Source organism: Melospiza melodia, chromosome 25 (genome assembly GCF_035770615.1).
Source record: "Melospiza melodia melodia isolate bMelMel2 chromosome 25, bMelMel2.pri, whole genome shotgun sequence".
In the NCBI taxonomy this organism is placed as follows: domain Eukaryota; kingdom Metazoa; phylum Chordata; class Aves; order Passeriformes; family Passerellidae; genus Melospiza; species Melospiza melodia.
Window position 1 is genome coordinate 11,559,588 of NC_086218.1, and position 21,129 is coordinate 11,580,716.

General features: G+C 51.6%; 3 protein-coding genes and 1 long non-coding RNA gene across 4 annotated transcripts; 1 reads left to right on the top strand and 3 right to left on the bottom strand.

Moving 5' to 3' along the window:
• Positions 1 to 3,296: 3,296 nt before the first annotated feature.
• Positions 3,297 to 4,316, top strand: LOC134429332 (titin-like). The gene is made up of 2 exons (XM_063176466.1): positions 3,297 to 4,083; positions 4,174 to 4,316. Exons 1-2 carry the CDS (start codon positions 3,297 to 3,299, stop codon positions 4,314 to 4,316), a joined length of 930 nt encoding a protein of 309 aa, XP_063032536.1.
• A 1,309-nt stretch (positions 4,317 to 5,625) lies between these two features.
• Positions 5,626 to 7,475, bottom strand: LOC134429258 (uncharacterized). The gene is made up of 2 exons (XR_010030557.1): positions 7,374 to 7,475; positions 5,626 to 6,030 (listed from the first exon to the last, which is right to left on the bottom strand). It is a non-coding gene; the product is annotated as an uncharacterized LOC134429258 (long non-coding RNA).
• Positions 7,476 to 10,142: 2,667 nt separating this feature from the next.
• Positions 10,143 to 10,712, bottom strand: LOC134429421 (proline-rich protein 9-like). The gene has a single exon (XM_063176576.1). It carries the CDS (start codon positions 10,710 to 10,712, stop codon positions 10,143 to 10,145), a length of 570 nt encoding a protein of 189 aa, XP_063032646.1.
• Positions 10,713 to 16,518: 5,806 nt separating this feature from the next.
• On the bottom strand, positions 16,519 to 19,563 carry LOC134429333 (keratin-associated protein 16-1-like). The gene is made up of 3 exons (XM_063176467.1): positions 18,125 to 19,563; positions 17,702 to 17,836; positions 16,519 to 17,662 (listed from the first exon to the last, which is right to left on the bottom strand). The coding sequence occupies exons 1-3, from the start codon at positions 19,561 to 19,563 to the stop codon at positions 16,519 to 16,521; spliced, it is 2,718 nt and encodes a 905-aa protein (XP_063032537.1).
• Positions 19,564 to 21,129: the final 1,566 nt, after the last annotated feature.

A 21,129-nucleotide genomic window follows, 5' to 3' on the forward strand; every position in this document is an offset into this window, starting at 1 on the left:
CCGGGCAGGTCTGGGAAGTGCCCTAATTCCAGCCTGGAATCGGCACCGGCGGGGCACCAGCAAGGCCTGAGTCAGGCTTTGGGCTTGGGCTGGGGGATCCCCAAAGCTGGAGACTAAAACTGAGCCTATCCCAGCAGGAAGAGCAAGGCAGGACGCAGGGAAAAATGGGAATTGTATGGATGGGAGAAAATTCCGGAATTTTCCAGCCTTGTGTTGCCAAAGGGTTGTTGAGGGAGGAAGTTGCAGCTGCTTCCAGGTGTTGCCCAGGAATTCCGGGAGGTGACGTGGGACCAGCTCAGCCTGTTGGAAGTGATCGTGTCGGGATCTTGATCCGATAAAAGCTCCGGAAAAGCCGCAGAGAAGAGCCTGGGATTACCAAAGGTGATGAAATTCCCGTCTGGGTGGGACACGGTGTCTCCAAGAGCTGTGTCCTGATGGATCCCGGAGATTTGGGGAATTGGGATTGAATTTCTGAGGTTTTTCCCACTCCATAAATGTCTCGTTCTCATTCCACCTGGACTAATCCTCAGGGAATGCAGAATTCCCTTTGTTTCACATCTAGGCTGAAACACCTTTTTAAATTCCCTTCTGGAATTCTGTGGGGCCGCTTCCCCAAATTCCAGTTGGGTGGGGAAAATCTTGGATATTGTTAAAAATCCCCGGAGATGACCTCAGCTCCCTGTTCCATCACATTTGGATGGATGGGAGCTGCATCTCCGTGGAAAATGAGATTTATCCAGAGAATTCCGGGATTACTGAGGTTGGAAAAGCCCTCCAAGATCATAGAGTCCATCTTTAGATAGATCAATCCCTTTCCAGGAATTCCTTGGACACTTCCAGTGGTGGCAGCTCCAAACCTCTCTGGGCAGCCCCTGATCGCCCTTTCCAGGAGAAAATTCCTGAAATTTCCAGGAAATCCCTCCTGGTGATTTCAAACTGAAATGAAAGTTGAGGGAAATCCATAAAGTTCTTCCAAAGGGAAACTCAGAAGAGGTTTAGCTGTGGCATGACCCCTGGATGGGTTGAGGTGGGAATTCCCAATAAATCCCAGGAATTTCAGATAATTGGGAGAGGTTTAGCTGTGGAATGGCCCCTGGATGGGTTGAGGTGGGAATTCCCAATAAATCCCAGGAATTTCAGACACTTAAGGGGAGGTTAAACTGTGGAATGACCCCTGGATGGGTTGAGGGGGGAAATCCCAATAAATCCCAGAAATTTCAGATAATTGGGAGAGGTTTAGCTGTGGAATGGCCCCTGGATGGGTTGAGGTGGGAATTCCCAATAAATCCCAGGAATTTCAGACATCAGAGGGGATTTTATCTATGGAATGACCCCTGGATGGGTTGAGGTGGCACCAAACCCCATCCAGCCCCCAAACCTCAACGGGGTCTCCGAGAACTCCACGATCCCAAGGCTCTGACCTTTACCCAGGGTGAAATCCCACGGTTCAGCGGGATTAGTCAAGGGAACGAACTCAGAACCCTCTCTGGAAAGTGCCTACGTGTAAAACCCGGCCGGGCAAGGTTCTTGTGAAAGAATGAGCTCATCAGCCAGGAGGACTCATTCCCAGAAGGCAGGGCTTCCAAACCCTATAAAAGATCCCAAATCTCCCCTCTCCAGCATCCACTCTCCGCTCCCGCTGCTTCCTCGGCACCGGTTGGGTGAGTCCCGCAACCCCGAGGTTCCTCGGGGAATTTTGGGATTGGGAATCCCAAGGTTCTTCAGGGAGGTTTGGGACTGGGGATCCTAAGGTTCCTCAGGGAGGTTTGGGATTCAGAATTCTGAGATTTTTAGGGAGGTTTGGGATAAAAATATCGATATTTTTGGGGAGGTTTGGGACTGACAATCCTGGGATTTTTGGGGAGGGTGGAATTGAGAATATCAAGATTTTTGGGGAGGTTTGGGATTGGGAATATCAAGATTTTTAGGCAGGTTTGGGATTGAGAATATCAAGAATTTGGGGAGGATTGGGATTGAGAATATTGAGATTTTTGGGGGACATTTGGGACAGAGAATCCAAATATTTTGGGGGGATATTTGGGATTGAGAATCCCAATATTTTGGGGGGATTTTTGGGATTGAGAAACCCAATATTTTAGGGGGATATTTGGGGTTCTGCCTTTCAGGAAATGTTGGATTTGACGCCTTGGGATATGTGGAGGGTTCCTGGAAAGGAGGGAATTTGTGGGCGTTGGGGCAGCCTGGAAATGGCACTGGGAGGCAAATTAAGACCGAGCCTAAATCTGAGGGCAATTAAGCCCTAAATTAGACCCTTCCCGAGGCAGGGATCAGATGGAATTCCGTTGGTTCAAGGGCCAATCTCCTTCCTCCAGGATGGACACCAAACCCTCTCCGGCCAAGTTTATTTTCCAATTTGATTTTATAACCAAAACGCTTTTAAAACTTCAATTTCACCCAAGAATTCCTTGGAAAGAGGCAAATTTGGGAGCAAGAGGGCGCTGCAGGGAGGCAAGGAGTGAAAATATGAGGAGTGCTGCCTCATCCATGTCAGGAACCAGATCTTAATTAATTAATTAATTAATCAAGGTCTTATCAGATGTTTAAAAAAATAAATAAATAAAAAGGAAGAGAGGAGGGGATTGGCTGTGAGAGGAGCTGAGGAAGGGAGGAGGAATTTTCCCTTTTTTTTGCCTTGGGGAGTTCAAATCCCTTTTGGAATTCTCACCTTTCACTCCTCGGATTTTAAAAAGCGGCAGCGCAGGAATTCCCGAGGTCCGGGCGAGCCTCCAGCGGCCACAAAATTGTCCCCAAATTGTCGGGGAGGAGAAATCCGCGCTGGCCGCTCTGACTCAGGAGGGGACAGCGGTGACAATCCCGGACTTCGGGGACGCTTTATCCCAGAGAATTCCCTTCCCAGGACCCTTCCAGGGTCACCCAAACCCTCGGCATTGTCACCGGAGCCGGGTGAAACCGGAACGAGAGGAGGAGCTCTCTCCTGGGAATTTAACCCTCAGCTCGCCGGAGCCTCCAGGAACCTCTCCTGGCGTTCCAAATTCCAGGGAAAAGTTGAAAATCGATTAAAAAAAAAGCAGGAATTATTTAGGGTTTACCAGTCCAAAACACCCCCTTGGCCCCACATTGATATAATTTTTTTTTTTTCTAGCACACCAAACGTCCTCAAATGGTTGGTTTTAGCCTCGGGAAGCCAAGGGCAGAGGAGGAAAACTCGACTATTTTATATTTTAACACGTTTTTCAGAATTGTGTCACCTTTGTCCCGGTAACGCAAGAAATTCCCACTTTTTTTTCCCCAGGTGATCCCGTTCTCCCGCAGAGATGTCTCTGAACCAGATGCAAATCAAGCAGGAGCTGCAGCTCCCCCCCGGTTTGGGTAAAACCACCCCAAAACAGAGCCCCGAGCATCCCCAAATCCCGGTGCCCGAGCCGCTCCCGGAAAAGGCGAAATTCCCAGAAAAGGCGATCCCAGAAGCGGGAAAAGGGGAAACTGCCCTGCCCCAGGAGCAGCAAACCCAAATCCCTGCGGTATTCCCGAACCCCGAACCTGCTCCGCGCCTGGAAGAGAAATCCCGCCAGGAACCGACGCTGGAGAAGCAGGAGGTCAAGGAGATCCCGGTTCCCGTTCCCGTTCCCTGCGCCCAGGAGAAGCAGCAGCGCCAGGAAATCCCGGTGTCCATCCCAGAAAAACAGGAATGCAAGGAGATCCCGGTGTCCATCCCAGAAAAACAGGAATGCAAGGAGATCCCAGTTTCCATCCCCGACCCTGTCCAGTGTGCCCAGGAAAAGCAGGAATGCAAGGAGATCCCGGTGTCCATCCCAGAAAAACAGGAATGCAAGGAGATCCCGGTGTCCATCCCAGAAAAACAAGAATGTAAGGAAATCCCGGTGTCCATCCCAGAAAAACAGGAGTGCAAGGACACCCCTGTCCCCATCCCAGTTTCAAACCCTGAACCCACCCCGTGTTCCCAGGAAAAGCAGGAATGCAAGGAAATCCCGGTGTCCATCCCAGAAAAGCAGGAAAAGCAGGAATGCAAGGAAATCCCGGTGTCCATCCCAGAAAAACAGGAGTGCAAGGACACCCCTGTCCCCATCCCAGTCCCAGACCCCATCCCCTCTTCCCAGAAAAAGCAGGAATTCCAGGAGATCTCAGACCCCATCCCATCTTCCCAGGAAAAACAGGAATTCCAGGAGATCTCAGACCCCATCCCCTCTTCCCAGAAAAAACAGGAATTCCAGGAGATCCCGGTGCCCATCCCGGATCAGCAGCAGCGCTCCATTCCCGAGAAATTCCCTCCCCTGGAGCAGCAGCTGGAGCAGCCCGGCCTGTGGCAGAAATAGAGGGAAAATCCCAATCCCGGGGATTTTTATCCCCGAATCCAGAGGTTTTTCCAAGCCTTTTTTTTGTTGTGGTTTTTTTTTAACCCCTGCAGAGCTTTTGTCAGGAATTCCTTCCAGCCGCCCCTCCCGCTAACGCCTTGTCCTTTACTAACAGCAGGGAATTCCCGTCGGGAATGCTTTTCCAGCAGGGTTGTAGCTCCCCTTCCCAAATTCCTGCCATTTTTCCCCAATCCCGAGGCTTTGGAATGCCCAAAAAGCCCCCCAAAAAAATCATGGAGCAAGGCGGGGTTCGTGAAGTTAAAAACCCAAAATCCTGGGAAGAGCTCATCCCCTTTTTCCTGCCTTTCCCCCCGCCCTGGATTCCAGCTCCCACCTGGAATTTGGGAAGTTTTTCCCTATAAATAATCAGATTTTGTGCGGGATCTGCCGCCAAAACTTCCCAAATTCGGGAATTAGTGCTGAATAAAAAATAATCCTTCTGGACTGAGGGAGGAAAATGAAGATTTTTTTGATAGATCCGATTTTGGTGGAATTTAAAAGAATCCTTTGGGATTGAGGGGGGGGAAAGGAAGAATTTTAGGATAAATCCGAGCTCGCTCTCCCCTTGAATTTCCTCGGAGGTGTCAAAGAACAGGTCAGGCCGTGAATATTCCGTAATTACCCAAATTTATGGATAATTAACTCCACTCCAGACATGTTTGGGAAGGGATTAACCCCGGGCGTGGCGCAGACGGGATCAAGGAGGAATTCCAGCCGGGAATGTTTCGCCACCCGTCGGTGTTTGGGGCTCGGTCTCCTGATTGTTTTCGGCTGCTGTTGGATCCAGGATTTATTTCACTGTGAAAATTCCGCAATAAAAGCGACTTTCAGTACCGAGTTTTGGGAATTTTTGTTACTGGTCGTGGGGGATTTTACACGAGGTTGTGGGGGTTTTTGTACCAAATTTTGGGGGTTTTTGTACCAATTTTTGGGGGTTTTTGTACCAAGTTGTGGGAAATTTTATGCCAAGTGGGAAATTTTATGCCAAGTTCTGAGAAGTATTATACTGAGTTTTGGGGGTTTTCATAGCAAGTTTTGGGAATTTTCACAGCAAGTTTTGCGGGGTTTTACACCAAGTTTTGGGGATTTTAAAATCAAGTTTTGGGGTATTTTCAATGGCTTCTCCTGAAAAAGTTGGAGAGGAGGCTCAGCTTGCAAAAGCCCGGGTCTGTGTGTGCTTAAAGTTGGTATTTTAGGGGAAAATAAAAGAGAAAGAAAAGGGGTAAACGGGAGAAAATCACCAACAAAAACACCAGGAAGCAACCACGAGTTCATTCCATCATTTTATTGCACCACATCCCAAATTAAACTCCGAATTAAAACCATCCCCCGCCGCTCATTTATCATTTTTTTTTAAACCTAATTAAGCGCATCTCGTTATGAGGTAATTCCTGGCAAGCAAAGCAGGTGGCTGCAGGTCTGGAGGCGTTCCCGGGAGCCCGGCGAGGTGGGAAAAGCAGGATTTGGGATTTGGGATGGCTCCTACTTCTGCTTGGAGCATTGCTGCTGCTGCTGCTGCTGCTGCTGGGGGACGCTCTTCACGGCCGCCTGGGCCTGGCCTTTGCAGGCCTGGCCTTTGCAGGCCTGGCTTTGCTGGACGCCCTTGGGAAGGCCCCCGCATTTCTGCTGGCACTGGGCCGGGATCTGCTGCGGCTGCTTCTGCTGCTGGGACATCCTGGAGTACGAAATCGCGGAGAGAAACGAGCAAATTTTAGGCCTAAATTCGCCTTTTTGGGGTGTTGAGGTTCCGGGCGCTGCCTCAGCTTTGAGTTCGACCCCGCTGATTTAAACTCCATCCCAAACCAGGATTAAATCCCTGAAGTCTGAATTCTGGGGAGTTGTTTCCCGCCCTTTATTGGGGTTTTTTGGGATCCCGTCCCACTTCCTGTGGCATCGGTCACCTCACTGAGGGATCAGGGAGTAAAACGGGGATCGGGGGCAAAACCCAGCCTAACAAAGCCAGGGAAAGGCTGCGGAGCTGGAGAGGAGACAAACGGCACCAGGGGTTTTCCTTCTTTCCGTCTGCTCATTTTTTCCTGGGAATCTCAACTTTAAAAATCTCAGGGGGAAAAGTGGATTTGGAGAAAAGCTGAACTCAAGGGGAAGTTCCAAGAAAAGCAGCCAAAGAGGAGCAGAAAACTGAGAAAACTGGGAGTTTTGGCAGGGAAAAATACTTTGCTAACAATCCCACTATTGGATACCAATCCTAATATTTTATAATAATCCCAGTATTTGATAATATTCCCAATATTTTATACCAACCCCAATATTTGATACCAATCCCAATATTCGATAGTATTCCCAATATTTGATACCAGTCCCAATATTTGATACCAATTTTTGGAACCACCACGTCTCTTCCCAACTCCTTGAGACCCCCCCGAGCAGGAGCCACACCCGGGGCCATGAAATTCAGGTGGATTGAGGATTTTATCCAAGGAAACGGAACCAGGATCCCCGGAAATCCTGGAAGCTGTTCCACCACCTGCCCGTGGATGCCAACCTTTGGTTATCCACGGGATTCTTATCAATCCCAGAAAAATTATCATGGAGTTCTGACCCAAGGAGTCCCAAACCAGTGGATGGAGCCTCAAAATTTCCAGAATTCTCTGATATGGTTTTCCACCTGTTGCAGGCAGAATTTTTCGGGGAGAAAAGCTCCAAAACTCCAGTTTGGGGAAGACAATGGCAAAAAAATCCCATTTTTTGGGGATAAAATGCCAGTTTGGGGAAGAAAACAGCAAAAAATCCCATTTTAGGGAGACAATCCCAGTTTGGGGAAAAAAATGGCGACAAATCCCGTTTTGGGGAGACAATCCCAGTTTGGGGAAGAAAAAAATCCCATTTTTGGGGGGAGACAACCCCAGTTTGGGGAAAAAAATGGCGACAAATCCCATTTTTGGGGAGACAACCCCAGTTTGGGTTTTTGGGTTAGAAAACAGCCAAAAACCCCATTTTTCCCACCCCGGGGCACAAAACCCCTCACCTGGGCAGCAAGAGGGGCAGGGAAGGACTCACCTGGCGCGTCCTGCTGGAGGAGGGAGCTCAGGAGGAGCCGCTGCGGGTGTGGAGCCTCCCCAGGGAGCAGCTTTTATATCCCTCGGGATGACTCCGGATTAAACTCGGTGACCAGAATCTTTCACAACCGGAACCGGCTCCGCTCCCACCTCCTCCTGGACCTCGGTCAAAGCCCGGCTGAAATTCCCTCCTCTCCCATCTGCTGCGGGGGACTGGGTGTTCTTCACCCTGGGCACACCCAGGGCTGCTCATCGCGGGGTGATTTGTTAATAATTCATTAATAATTTCTTAATAATTCGCAACATCCCCGTCCCGGGCAGAGATCCCACAAGGAATCGGCAGCTGGGACAGCTCACAGTTGTTTTAGGGTGTATTTTGGCTGGTTTGGGGATAATTTTTGGGTGGGAGCACCTGGAGAAGTCTGAGTGGGGTTGGGAATCTGTTCTGTCTCCTGGAAAAGCACTAGATTCCAGTTTGGAGCCTGGAAAAGCACCAGATCCCAGTCTGGAACCTGGAAAGTCTCCAGATCCCAGTTTGGCACCTGGAAAAGAGCCAGATCCCAGTTTGGAACCTTGAAAGGCTCCAGATCCCAGTTTGGAACCTGGAAAAGCACCAAATCCCAGTTTGGTTCTGGATTTTGCTGTTTCTCTCCTCTATTTCAGATCCCCAAATAAAAAAGAATGAAACTTTTTTTGTTTTTTTACCCCAATAAATCAGGAAGATTTTCCAGGCTCCTCCACCTGATGAAATATCCCTAATTTATTGCAAATATCCCAGGAATTCCAGCAATTCCCGAAGCTGACCACAGCTGGTGCGTCAGGGCTTGGCCACAGGAAATGTTGGGAGCACAGCAGGTCCCTCCAGGATTTTCCAGGTGCTCCCGTGATCCCAGATAAAATGGAAAAATTCCATTTCCAGGCACAGGTGATGGAGATGGTCCAGAATCAGGTGATTCACAGGGTTGGAGCTCCACGTGATTCCTGATTTAAGCCTTTTCCATGATTCATGCTTTTAAACCTTTTCCAGGCCTCCAAGAGCTTGGATCCCCAAAAACTTGGAGGAATTTGAGGCGCAAATTCCTCATTTCCCCATCATTTTTCCTGGGAATGCCCAGCCCAGGTGTGTTCAGGTGCAGGGTTTGTTTTATTTTCCATGATTCCTGACTAAAACCTTTCCCATGCCCCCAAGATGTCACAAAAGCGACACCTCCAGGGCAGAGCTTGGATCCTCAAGGATTTGGGTTTCTTGGGAGGAATTTGAGGTGGAGATTCCTCATTTTCCCATCCATTTCCCTGTGAATTTCTGGCCCAGGTGTGGGGTTGTTCACCCTGATTCCTCAAACCTTTTCCATGCCCCCGAGATGCCACCAAAGTGTCACCTCCGAGTGGCTCCTGAGGCAGATCTTCAAATTCCAGGTGCTGATTCCTCACTTCCCCTCTCATTTTTTGGGGGGAATTTTTCCTCCTGCTTTGCCTTCCAGGTGTGCTCAGGTGTTTGCCTTCCCCAGGTGTGTTTTTTTTTTTGCCTCCTGTGATCCCCACCTGAGGGTGTCACCTCCTGGTGTCACCTCCCGGTGTCACCTCCTGGTGTCGACAGCGAGGGACACAAAGAGGAACCTGCTCCTCGCCTCCCCACCTGCCCATTAAAAAGGAGATTTGGAAACAGCGTCGGCACGCCCCCGAATATAAATATCTCTCTTTTCTTCTCCAGATTAGGTGTTCCCCACCCTTCCCGTAATGAGGGGGTAGGTGGGGAGCGATTTCAGCATTCCCAGACGCAGCCGGAGGTGAAGAAAGCCACAGGCACAACCCGGGACACAGTGGGAGATTCATCTCCGAAATTTGGGGTTTTTTATGGGTTTAACTCCCTCCAGTTAACAACTTTTATGGGTTTAACACCCTCCAGGTGACCACAGGGTCACCTTCAGCCTCAAACTTATCCAAAATAAAGGTAGAGGAGCCTTTATTAAAATTATTTAGAATTATTAAAATTACTTAGAATTTACTCATTTATTTAAATATTTATTTGTTTATTTATTAAAATTTAATTATTTAAATTTATTTAAAATTGTGCCTTCCAGGTGTTAAATTCTTTTATTAATTAATTTAAGGCTTTCTTCTACTTAAATTCGCCTTTTAACAGTTTCTAGGATATACTTCCAAAATCCCAAGCTGTGAAGACCAAAACTCTGTCTGAAAATCAAATTCCTATCAATAATTTCAGAAAGGAATTGACCAGACGATGATTTCCTTGTTGAATTAGTAGGAATTTCTCCATATTTAAATGTTTTTTTACTTCAGGCACAAAGCCCTCCCCAACCACTTTTGAAAACTGAAATTAAGGAAGATATTTTGGGGCCTGAAGTCGTGGAAATGGGGAGAAAAAAGACAAAACACAGCTGGTGCCATCGATGGTCATTTTTTATTGCTGCACAGAGAATTCACAAGACTGAGAAGAGACAGAGAGGAGAAGGGAAGGGGAAAAGTGTTGACACCTTCCACCGCCAGCTGCTGACAGCGCTTCCTGGGATTCCCAAAGCTAAAATATTGGGAATACCCACGGAAAAATGCCAGCATGGCAGGAGCAGAAGTGAAAACACAGGGAACACTCAGACAGGAAACGTTTTCCAAGATGAAGACAACGTGGGATGATCAGAGCAGGGTTTTGCGTCGCCAATGGGTCTGCACCGTGTTTTCCATCCAGAGCCCGCGATTTTGGCTCCTCACCGGTCACCGGAGCCTCCTCACGGGGCCAGGCCCGTGTCAGGGATCAGCAGGGGCGGGAGCAGGGCTCCAGGCACACGGCCTCGCACGACTCCACGCACTTGGTGCTGCAAACCTCGGTCTGGCACTGCTCCACGCACTTGGTGGCACAGGGCTCGGGGCACTGGGCAGGACAGACATCCACGCACTGCGGGGCACAGCTGGTGGCACATTGGGTGGCACAGACATCCACGCACTGCGGGGCACAGCTGGTGGCACACTGAGTGGGACAGACGTCCACGCACTGCGGGGCACAGCTGGTGGCACACTGAGTGGCACAAACATCCACGCACTGAGGGGCACAGACCTCCACACACTGGCTGGAGCAGGGCTTGGCGCAGACATCCACGCACTGCGGGGCACAGCTGGTGGCACACACATCCACGCACTGCGGGGCGCAGCTGGTGGCACACTGGGTGGCACAGGGCTCCACGCACTGGGTGACACAGGTGGTGGCGCAGGGGGCCTGGCAGACCTCAACGCACTGGGTGGCGCAGGGCTCCGGGCACTTGACGCACTTCTGCAGGCAGGCAGGGGGCAGGCAGGGCTGCTTGCACTGCTCGTAGTAGTAGGACATCTTGGGGAGGTACTTTGGAAGTGGGAAAAAGCTGGGAAAAAGCTGGGAAAGAGACAAAAAAAAAATTATCAGGATATCAGTTAGTTCTTATCAAGGAGCAGTTCGCGGAGTGAGGTCCCCGTGGGTTCGTGTTTGGATGAGGAAAGGAATGCTAGGAAAAAGTTCTGTGCCCACGATTCCTGGGTTCTGGAGTTGGAAGGGACCCACAAGGATCTCATCAAGTCCAGCTCTAATTTTAATAAAGGTTCCTCTATCTTTATTCTGGATAAATTTGAAGCTGAAGGCGACCCCATGGTCTGGAGGGAGTTAAACCCCAAATTCAGGAGATAAAGCTCCCACGGTGTCCCAGGTTGTGCCTGTGGGCCAGTCCCAGGGTTTTTATGGAATTAACGCAGCAGAGAACCCCTTCCTTCACTGGGAACCTGTTAGGAAGCCTCGAGCTACAAATCCTGAATTTTATGGCATTTCCAACTTTGTAGAAGCCGTAACACAAAAACACCCCAGTTCGTGCTATTCCCAGTTCCTGCTATTCCCAGTTCCATCAGCAGCAGTTCCAGGGCTCGCCTCTTCCTTATCAGATCCTCACGCCCACCTGGGCACATCCCCTGGGCTGGGAATTCCCAACCACAAAGCCCAGAGGCCACAGATCCCCACCATTATCCCATGGGATCATGGGGTGGTTTGGGTTGGGAGGGATCTCAAAGATCATCTCGTTCCAGCCCAAACCAAGTTGCTGCAAGACTTGTCCAACCTGGCCTTGGACATTTCCAGGGATGAGGAATCCATGGGATAACCTGGGCCAGGGCCTCACCACCTTCACGGTTTCTTCCCAATATCCTAAATTTCTCATTTTTCAGTGTAAACCCATTCCCTGGGTCCTGTCCCTGCAGTTCCTGATGAAAATCCCTCTCCAGCTTCCCTGGAGCCCCTGCAGATCCCAGACCTGAGCTCTCCACAGGCTGAACATTCCCAGCTTTCCCATCCTGATGACATCCCCTGGGATGTCACTGGAATTTTTTGGGGATTAATGGGGCTCATCCTTCCGCAAGGCCCAGAGGCTGCAGCTCCAATTTCCAGCTCATTTCCTCCTCTTGGCTTCTCCCAGGGATCTCCCCAGGCTTTGCCTGCAGGAATCCTGCAGCTCCCTCCTTCCGGATAGAGCCTCTTCCCACCCATCCCGTTTGAAGTCCCAGGAGCTTCTCCACAGCATCCATTAATTTATTTAATTCCCAGCCTTAACGAGACAGGAGCAAATTAACCAGGATGGAACAGGAGGGAGGAGGAGAAGCAGCCACACTTCTAGACCAGGTGACTTCTCCAAGCTCCTCCAGACAGAGAAGACCCTAAATAAAATCCCCAATTCCAGCACAAATCCTAGAAGAGAAGCACAGGAGAGAAGTTCTCCTGGGACTTGGAGTAAACTCTCTTTTCCACAAGATATCCTGATAAAAATTCCCTGATAAAGCCAAGGAGGACTTACCAGAGGTCACCGGTCCTGGCAAGCGACGGAGAAGCCAAAGGAACTGGCGGGAGCCTCGGAACCCAAACCTTTTATACGGCCGGAGTGGCGTCAGCTCCGGAAACGCGGGAGCCCAGGGGGACGGACAGGTGACCACAAACTGCCCCGGCAGGCTCCTCCTCCACATGCTTTGCATGTTTGTTTGCATCCTAATTTTTGGTGGAAGGCCTCTTCCAGGAAAGCAGGTGATGCTGAGGCAGCCGCGCTCCCGTCCCGGTCATGCGGTTCCCAACGGGAATGGCGGAGTCATTAAAAAAAAACAACCAAACCAGCGGGTGCTGAATTAATTGGTTTTCAGAAAGGGATTTAATGTGCTGGGACGTTTCCGTGGCCTTATTTCCATAAATGTTGGGTTTTGATAGCTGGAGTTTTTCCAACATGGAATGGCTGTTATTAGGGAAGATGGGTAATTAATTGGATTTACTATGAGAAATAGCCTGTCCTAATTCTCATGGAAAGGCACAGTCAATCCTCCAGCGCTCCCACGAAACCTTGAGGACCCCGTTTTCCTGATAAATTAAATTATTTCATTCATCCAACCCATTCCTCTCCATGGATTAACTCCATGTATGCTTGGAAATTCCAGTGGGGACACAAGTCCAGGTTTTTTGAGGAACACTTCAAGTCATTCAAGGCAGAATAATCCTCATTTTAAAAATGTTTTTCCCTTACAGAAAAGCTCCAGTTTAAGTGGGATTTAGGCCCAGGATGATACTACTACTAATAATAATTTTTATTGAAGTTTTGCTGATTATGGAAAACTCATGTTTCTCCCAGATATTTCGATCACAGAGATGGGAATGTGACCATCACAAAAATGCTAAATAGGGGGAAAAAAGCCACCCCAAAACAAACCAACCCAGCATGAGCAGCACGTCCTGTTTACGCCCCAAACCCAGAGTCTCCCAGAGAATTCCAGGCGTCAGTGCTGGTTCCTTCCCAATGCTTGTCCTGGAATTCCACCCAGAGCTGACGGATCTCCACGGGGTTTTTTGCCACCTCAGCTTTTCCACACACTCAGCTCCCCACGTGCAGATTCTGCCCCTTCCCCGGAGGCTCTGCTGCCCCCGAGGCTTTTCTGGGGATAAACTGGGACTCGTGGAGTGTGGTTTGCTCATCTTAAACACCTCCTTTGCCATGGGAGGAGAAACTAAACCCAGCAGAGCTCGGATTTGCGAGATGAATTTTTAGGCAGATGAATCCCTCCTCATTTTCTCCTCCTCGAGCTGCCGGGTGTGGAAATTTTCCCCCAGAGAAGCTTCCAATCCTTATCTTCCTGAGGAATATCCCATATTCCGGTTGGAACAGCTCCTCATTATCTCCTCAAGCTCCAGGCTCACCTCCAAACCATCTCTGAGGACCGGTCCTGCACCTCCCTTTCTATCCCGAGTTGTTTTACACCCTGTAGTTAACTTTGATTAGCCAGAAATTGGGGATTGTTTCGGGAGACGTAAAGGGACCCGCGTTCGGACACGTGGGAACGTCACGGAGGCCAGGTCATTATCCCTAATTGGCACTCATTTGGGAATCTCCATTACGTTCGTGGGCAATCGGAGTCATTGGAGGTGTCACGTTGGTGTCGGTGAGTCAGGACCCCACAGCGATGTCCTTCGGTGGCTCCGGTGACTCCTCTATGGCAGGTTGGGAGTTCCGGAGGGAATTCCATGAGGGAATTCCATGAGAGAATTCCATGAGGGAATTCCACAAGGGCAGCACCCCCGGCTCTGAGGGTCTTGTGCTGAGGGGCCGAAGATTTTTCAGGATCATAAAATGTAGGAGATTGGGAAAGATCTCCCAGAACTTCGAGTTCAAGTTGTGTCCGAGCCCACCTTGGTCATCCAGAGGAATCTCCAGAAATTCCTTGGACATCTCCAGATGTGGCCAATCCAACCTTCCCTGAGCCCCTTCCAAGGCCTGCCTACCCTTTCCAGGAGGGATTTTCTCAAATTTCTCCCCCTTAGCCTCCCCTGGCAGAGCTTGAGGCCGTTTCCTCTTGTCCTGTCCCTGTTCTCCAGGATCAGATCCCAAATCCCGCCTGGAAGAGCCCAAAATTCCTCCTGGATCCCCCTTTCCTCCTCAGCTCCCTCAGGATTCTCCAGACCCTTCCCCAGCCTCATTCCCACCCCTGGACAGGCTCCAGCCTCTCCATGTCCCTCTTTCCATGATTCTCCAGACCTGGACACAGAATCGAGGTCCAACCCCTCCACCCCAAAATTCCCATTTTCCCAAGCACAAAAAGGAATTTTTTTCTGCGTGTTTCCATCGATTCTCACAGAAATCAGGGATTCTCCCCATTTTCCTGCCCAAACCCTCCACGCCCGGTTGCAATAAACCCTCCTGGGCCTTCATCAGACCAAACTTTCCCCTCTCCCTGTTCCCACAAGGACCTGGGCGAGGCAGGAGGGTCTGAGCCAGCTCCAGGGCAGTGTCCAGGTGGCTCCGGGAGCCCTGGAATTTTTGGGATGCCAGGAGAATGACAGGAGAGGACATTCAGCCTCACATGGGCGTGAGTGGCTCCTCTGGTCCATGCCCGAGGGACAATTTGGATCCAGCCACGACAGGAACCCAAATCCCACCATTCCGGCCTCTTTTCCTGTTTACTGCGGAAGGTGAGCGCTCGGGGAAGAATGACAATTAGCGCCTGAGTAATTAAATCTGGGAAGGAGGAACTGGCTGTGGTTACGAAAAAAAAAATAATTCCTCACCTCTTTTATCTCTTTGCCTTCTTTGCTTTGATTTTCTCAGTTTTTACAGGAAAAATCTCCGGGTTTCCCTCCGGATTTTTTTTTTACTTTAGTGGATAAAATTGCTTGGATCACCATGGAAATTTCAGAGCTCACCTGACAGAGGAACCAGGGGGGTTCTACAACATTTTCTTGTAGTGAGCAGCAATTTTCTGCCAGTTTTAATTCCACAGGTGTGAAATAAACATCCAGGTGTTCATGCAGGAAGAATTACAATTTGTTTGTTTCTGGAAATAGGGGCTTCGAGATGATTCAAATCTGAATTTTAAGAACACGTGAAGGATTAATGGACAGTCCTGCCAGCACCACGCCAGAAGGGAAAAATTAATCCAAAACCCATTTTTCCCCCCACCTACATTTAATTTCCCAGAAAACCGAGGGATTTGGGAGCAGGAGCGAAGGATATCTTTGCTTGCACAGAATTTTAAGGAATTTTAGGGGCGTTTTGGAGTCCAGTGGAACCCCACGGGGATCAGAGGAGCTCCGAGGGAGGAGCTCGCAGGTTGTCACCAACCCCGGGCCTTGGGGCATCTTCGGTGGCGGCTCCCAGACGGTCGCGCCCCGTCTGCCGCCGCCCCCGCTCCTCCCGCCCGCATTCCGAGCGGGATTTGCTCCGCCAAACCCTCCCCGGGCCCGGCTCCCAGCCGAGATCAACCTCGGGAGCCTCCCGAGACGGTCCCGGTCCCCTTTTGAGGGTTTGGGATCTAGTGATGGAGGAGTGCTTGGAAAATTCAACTTTTTTGGGGGTTTTCAGGTGTTTATCCAGGCTGGAAATCCCACCTGAGCTGGGATTTCTGATGTTGATCTGGGATGTCAGATGTTGATCTGGGATATCACACATTGATCTGGGTTATCAGATATTGATCTGGGATTTCAGGCACTGATCTGGGATTTCACACATTGATCTGGGATTTCACACATTGATCTGGAATTTCAGGGATGACAGGACTGAGGGAAAGGCTGGAGATGTGCCAGGGGTGGGAATTGGGGTGGATTTTGGGAAAAGGATCTTCCCACCAGAATGTGGGAGCACTCACCAGGATCCCCAAGGAATGGTCACCATCCCAAACCCACCAGAGCTCCAGGACAATGCTCCCAAGGACACAGGGGGATTTTGGGATGTCCTGAGCAGGGTCAGGAGTTGGATTTGATGATCCCTGGGTGCCCATTCCACAGCCTCAGTGAGACCTTCCCAAGAATTTTTTATTACAAAAAATCGGGGTTTTAGGAAAGGAATTAAAAGGAAGCGAAGGAAATGAGCGAGGCTGAGTCCAAGATCGTTTCTTTTATTTCTTCAAGGAAAAAGATCAGGAGGAAGAACAGAGCAAAGAGGGGAATTCCTCCATCACACTCCCGGTGCGAGGGGGAATTTCAGATTCTTTCTCCCGGGGAACAATCCCGGGGGCACAAAATCGCTCGGTGACGTCCCGTGAGGAACGGCGCTTTCTTGAGGTGAAAAACAGCAGGAACGGGGCAGAAGGCGAGGAAAACGAGGATTTACTCTTCCTCCGGAGATTCCGTGGGGATCCCAGCCCGGAGCCCCTCAGCGAGCCCGGAATTTTGGGCAGCCCGAGACGGAGCAGCGCTGGCCGCACACGGGGCAGGTCTGGGTGACGCAGGTGGTGGGACAGGAGTCGGCGCACCTGGTAACAACCTGGACACCCCCACGGGACTGAGAGGTGGCACGGCTGGGGACACAGCACGGGGCTGGGCACGTGGTGGGCACTCCCTGGCAGCAGGGGTCTTGGCACGAGGTCACTCCCTGGCAGCTGGTGGCGCAGGTTGTCACTCCCTGGCCACACTGGTTTTGGCATGAGGTCACTCCCTGGCAGCAGGGGTCCTGGCAGGTTGTGGTGCAGGTGGTCACTCCTTGGCAGTAAGAACTTTGGCAAGTGGTCACTCCCTGGCCACAGGAATTTTGGCAGGTGGTCACTCCCTGGCAGCAGGGATCCTGACAGGTGGTGGTGCAGGTGGTCACTCCCTGGCAGCAGGGGTCCTGGCAGGTGGTGGTGCAGGTGGTCACTCCCTGGCAGCAAGGGTCCTGACAGGTGGTCGCTCCTTGGCAGCAGGGGTTTTGGCAGGTGGTCACTCCTTGGCAGCAGGAACCTTGGCAGGTGGTCACTCCTTGGCAGCAGGAGCTTTGGCACCTGGTCACTCCCTGGCAGCAGGAATCTTGGCAAGTGGTGGCGCAGGTGGTCACTCTCTGGCCGCAGGGGTTTTGGCAGGTGGTCACTCCCTGGCAGCAAGGGTCCTGGCAGCTGGTGGTGCAGGTGGTCACTCCCTGGTAGCAAGGGTCCTGGCAGGTGGTGGTGCAGGTGGTCACTCCCTGGCAGCAAGAACTTTGGCACGAGGTCACTCCCTGGCAGCAGGGGTCCTGGCAGGTGGTGGCGCAGGTGGTCACTCTCTGGCTGCAGGGGTTTTGGCAGGTGGTCACTCCCTGGCAGCAGGAATCTTGGCAAGTGGTGGCACAGGTGGTCACTCCCTGGCAGCAGGGGTCCTGGCAGGTGGTGGTGCAGGTGGTCACTCCCTGGCAGCAGGGGTTTTGGCAGGTGGTCACTCCCTGGCAGCAAGAACTTTGGCACGAGGTCACTCCCTGGCAGCAGGGGTCCACACACCTGGTGGCACATCTGGTGGCACAGCAGGGATCTTGGCACCTGGCCACCCCCTGGCAGCAGGGATCAACACATCTGGTGGCACGTCTGGTGACGCAGCAGGGATCCTGGCACGTGGTGATGCGCTTGGTGACCTCCTGGCAGCATGGGTCAACACATCTGGTGGTGCACTTGGTGACCTCCTTGCAACACGGATCCACACATCTGGTGACACACTTGGTGACCTCCTGGCAGCAGGGATCCACACACCTGGGGTCACACCTGGTCACACAGCACGGATCTTGGCACGGGGTGGAGCTCTTGGACACCTTCTTGTAGCACGGATCCACACATCTGGAGCTGGACTTGCTCCCCTTCTTGGAGCAGGGGTCTCCACATCTGGCGCTGGACTTGGAGCCTTTCTTGCACCACGGGATCACCCACGGGCTGCTCCACTTGGTCACCTTCTTGCAGCAGGGCTCGTAACACGGCGTCAGGCCCCTGGGGGCCTTCTTGCCACACGGGTCCACACACGTGGTGACACACGGGTCCACACACGTGGTGACACACCTGGTGACTTCCTGGCAGCAGGGATCCACACACCTGGTGACACACTTGGAGACCTCCTGGCAGCACGGGTCCACACACGTGGTACATGTGGTCACTTCCTTGCAACACGGATCTTGGCACGTGGTGACACACTTGGTGACCTCCTTGCAACACGGATCCACACATGTGGTGGCGCATGTGGTCACCTCCTTGCAGCAGGGATCCTGGCATGTGGTGACACACTTGGTGACCTCCCGACAACACGGATCCTGGCACGTGGTTGTGTACTTGGCGACCTCCTTACATGTTGTGGTGCACGTGGTCACCTCCTTGGAGCAGGGATCTTGGCACGTGGTGACGCATTTGGTGACCTCCTTACAACAGGGATCCTGACATGTGGTGACACACTTGGTGACCTCCTGGCAGCAGGGATCCACACACGTGGTGGTGCACCTGGTCACTTCTTTGCAACACGGATCTTGGCACGTGGTGACACACTTGGTGACCTCCTTACAGCAGGGATCTTGGCATGTTGTGGTGCATGTGGTCACCTCCTTACAACACGGATCCTGGCATGTTGTGGTGCATGTGGTGACCTCCTTACAACACGGATCCTGACACGTGGTGACACACTTGGTGACCTCCTTATAACACGGATCCTGACACGTCGTTGTGCACGTGGTGACCTCCTTATAACATGGATTCTGACACGTGGTGACACACTTGGTGACCTCCTGGCAGCAGGGATCCTGGCATGTGGTGACACACTTGGTCACTTCTTGACAGCATGGATCTTGACACGTGGTGGTGCACTTGGTGACCTCCTTATAACATGGATCTTGACACGTGGTAACACACTTGGTGACCTCCTGGCAGCACGGATCCTGACACGTCGTTGTGCATGTGGTGACCTCTTGACAGCACGGATCTTGGCATGTGGTGGTGCACGTGGTGACCTCCTTATAACAGGGATCCTGACATGTGGTGGTGCACTTGGTGACCTCCTGGCAGCACGGATCCTGACACGTTGTGACACACTTGGTGACCTCCTGGCAGCACAGATCCTGGCACATGCCCGTGGAGCACTTGGCCACCTCCTGGCAGCAGTCCCGGCTCCTGCTGCAGCTCTCGGTCACCCGGCAGCAGCAGCAGGGGTTCCTGCAGAACCTCGTGGAGCACCCAACCACGTCCTGCTCACACGGGGGGCCACTCAAGGTGGCCACGAGGCCGCAGGGCTTGGTGGCCTGGGCCAGGCTGCCCAGGCTGCCCAGGCTGACGTAGGTGGTGGTGCCGGGGTAGCAGCAGGGGCTGCGGCGGCGAGGGAGGCCCGGGAAGGTGCCGGTGGTGCCGCAGGGATCCAGGCTGGAGCTCACCGGGAAGCTCCTCACCAGCACGGCCGGAGGGGGGATGCAGATCTGGCTCAGCGGGCAGCCGGTGGCGCGACGCATCTTTGGGGGGAAAGGGGGAGGCTGGAAGCAGGAAGGGATAAAATTTAATTTAAAAAAGGTGTGAAAACATTCCAGGCTGTTCTATACACTGAATTAATTAATCCTTTTTGCACCGAATCCTGAATTGGGAAAACAGCCGTGAGGCGAGGAAGTGACTTCACGTGAAAGCGTTTTAGACAAATTTGTTGCTGTTTTCAAGGAGCTTCCTCTCAAAACAGGAAGCAAAAATTGTTTGGGCTCCTTTAGGTCTGAAGCCTCCACCTGCCCACACCTCCCCTTGGTTCGGGATGAATCTTTAACATTTCTACTGTGATTTCACCCAAAAAGGCTTCAGAACACCCTGCCCTCATCCAGAGGATGCCAGTGGCGGCTCCACGCTGGAAAACCTCCCCAAGGAAAGGCTCTGCCGTGGTTGCTTTTCCCACAAAATCTGCCTGGCCCTTCCCACCTGGATTTTTCCTCCCAGGCACCGCGGCCTTCCCTGGCAGCCTGAGAGGCTCCACTCCTTATCACCCCTCCCACTCCTCCCCTTTGAAGTCCCAGCCTGGCCTTTTGATCTCTCCCAACGCCAAAAATTCCCTGGGTGAAACACGGCAGCAAAGTCAGTGAGGACACAGAGAGAATTTCATCCTCCTCGGCGGAAAAAGAGCAAAACCGGCAGCAAATAAACCCCGGAGAAGACGGAATTAAAATCTGGGGGAATCCCAACCCCAATATCCCCAAGCAGAAACACTTTTAAATCTTTTAATTTGTTTCTGCATGGCTCCGAAATGAAAAAAAAACAAACCCCAACCACGAGGTGACTTCCAAGGAAACCGAGCTGGACTTACCCAATTCTCCACCAGCGAGCACCAAATGAAACCAAAAATGGCTTGGGGAGCAGGACAATAGGAATCCTTTTATAGGATTTTGGTGTCCGTGGCTCCGGAAGTGAGACACCTCAGGGGTATGGAAATCAAATATTTAATAATCCAGACCTGCTCTGCTCCAATCCTTCAATTACTTGGCTCGACGTTATAATTTTTAATGTCGCCGGGGTGGGATGTGAGGCTCTCATGACTGCCAGGAATTCCCCGTCCACGCATTTCCTACGGACTGGGAAATGCAGATGAGACAGCCTGGAAACAATCCCCCTCAGGATTAAACTCTGGAAAAAAAATCTGTTTTGGAGCATTTGGGGAATGGAGGTGGGATGGGACTCTGGATGGGTCTTGGTTCTCTTACAATATTCCTTCTGCTGGGAACTTTATTCCTGATAATCTGCTCGGTTTTCCCTCAATCCCTCAGCTGGAAGAGCCTCTCCATGAATATTTTGGATGGCTCAAAGAGGCCCCAGGATCATCCCCAAATCCTTCAGCATCTCCCACTTCTCCTTTTCCTCAAGGTCACTGGAACATCTGGGTGGCCTTGGTTGGTCTTGAGCTGTGGGACCCAAATCGGACACAGCTCCAGATGTGGTCCAGGAATTCCCTGGACACCTCCAGGGGTGGTCACTCCAACCCTCCCTGAGTCCCTTCCAAGGCCTTTTCCCTTTTCTAGGAGGAATTTTCCCAAATTTCCCACCCT

Excerpts from the sequence above, each read along its gene's own strand:
- LOC134429332 (XM_063176466.1), top strand. The coding sequence starts at position 3,297 with ATGTCTCTGAACCAGATGCAAATCAAGCAGGAGCTGCAGCTCCCCCCC. Across the intron at positions 4,084-4,173 it reads CCCCATCCCAGTCCCAGACC|CAGACCCCATCCCCTCTTCC; the intron begins CCATCCCCTCTT and ends TCCAGGAGATCT.
- LOC134429421 (XM_063176576.1), bottom strand. The coding sequence starts at position 10,712 with ATGTCCTACTACTACGAGCAGTGCAAGCAGCCCTGCCTGCCCCCTGCC.
- LOC134429333 (XM_063176467.1), bottom strand. The coding sequence starts at position 19,563 with ATGCGTCGCGCCACCGGCTGCCCGCTGAGCCAGATCTGCATCCCCCCT. Across the intron at positions 17,837-18,124 it reads GTCACCAGGTGTGTCACCAC|GTGTGTGGATCCCTGCTGCC; the intron begins GTGTGTGGACCC and ends GTGTGACCCCAG. Across the intron at positions 17,663-17,701 it reads GTCACCAAGCGCATCACCAC|ATGTGTTGATCCCTGCTGCC; the intron begins GTGCCAGGATCC and ends ACGTGCCACCAG.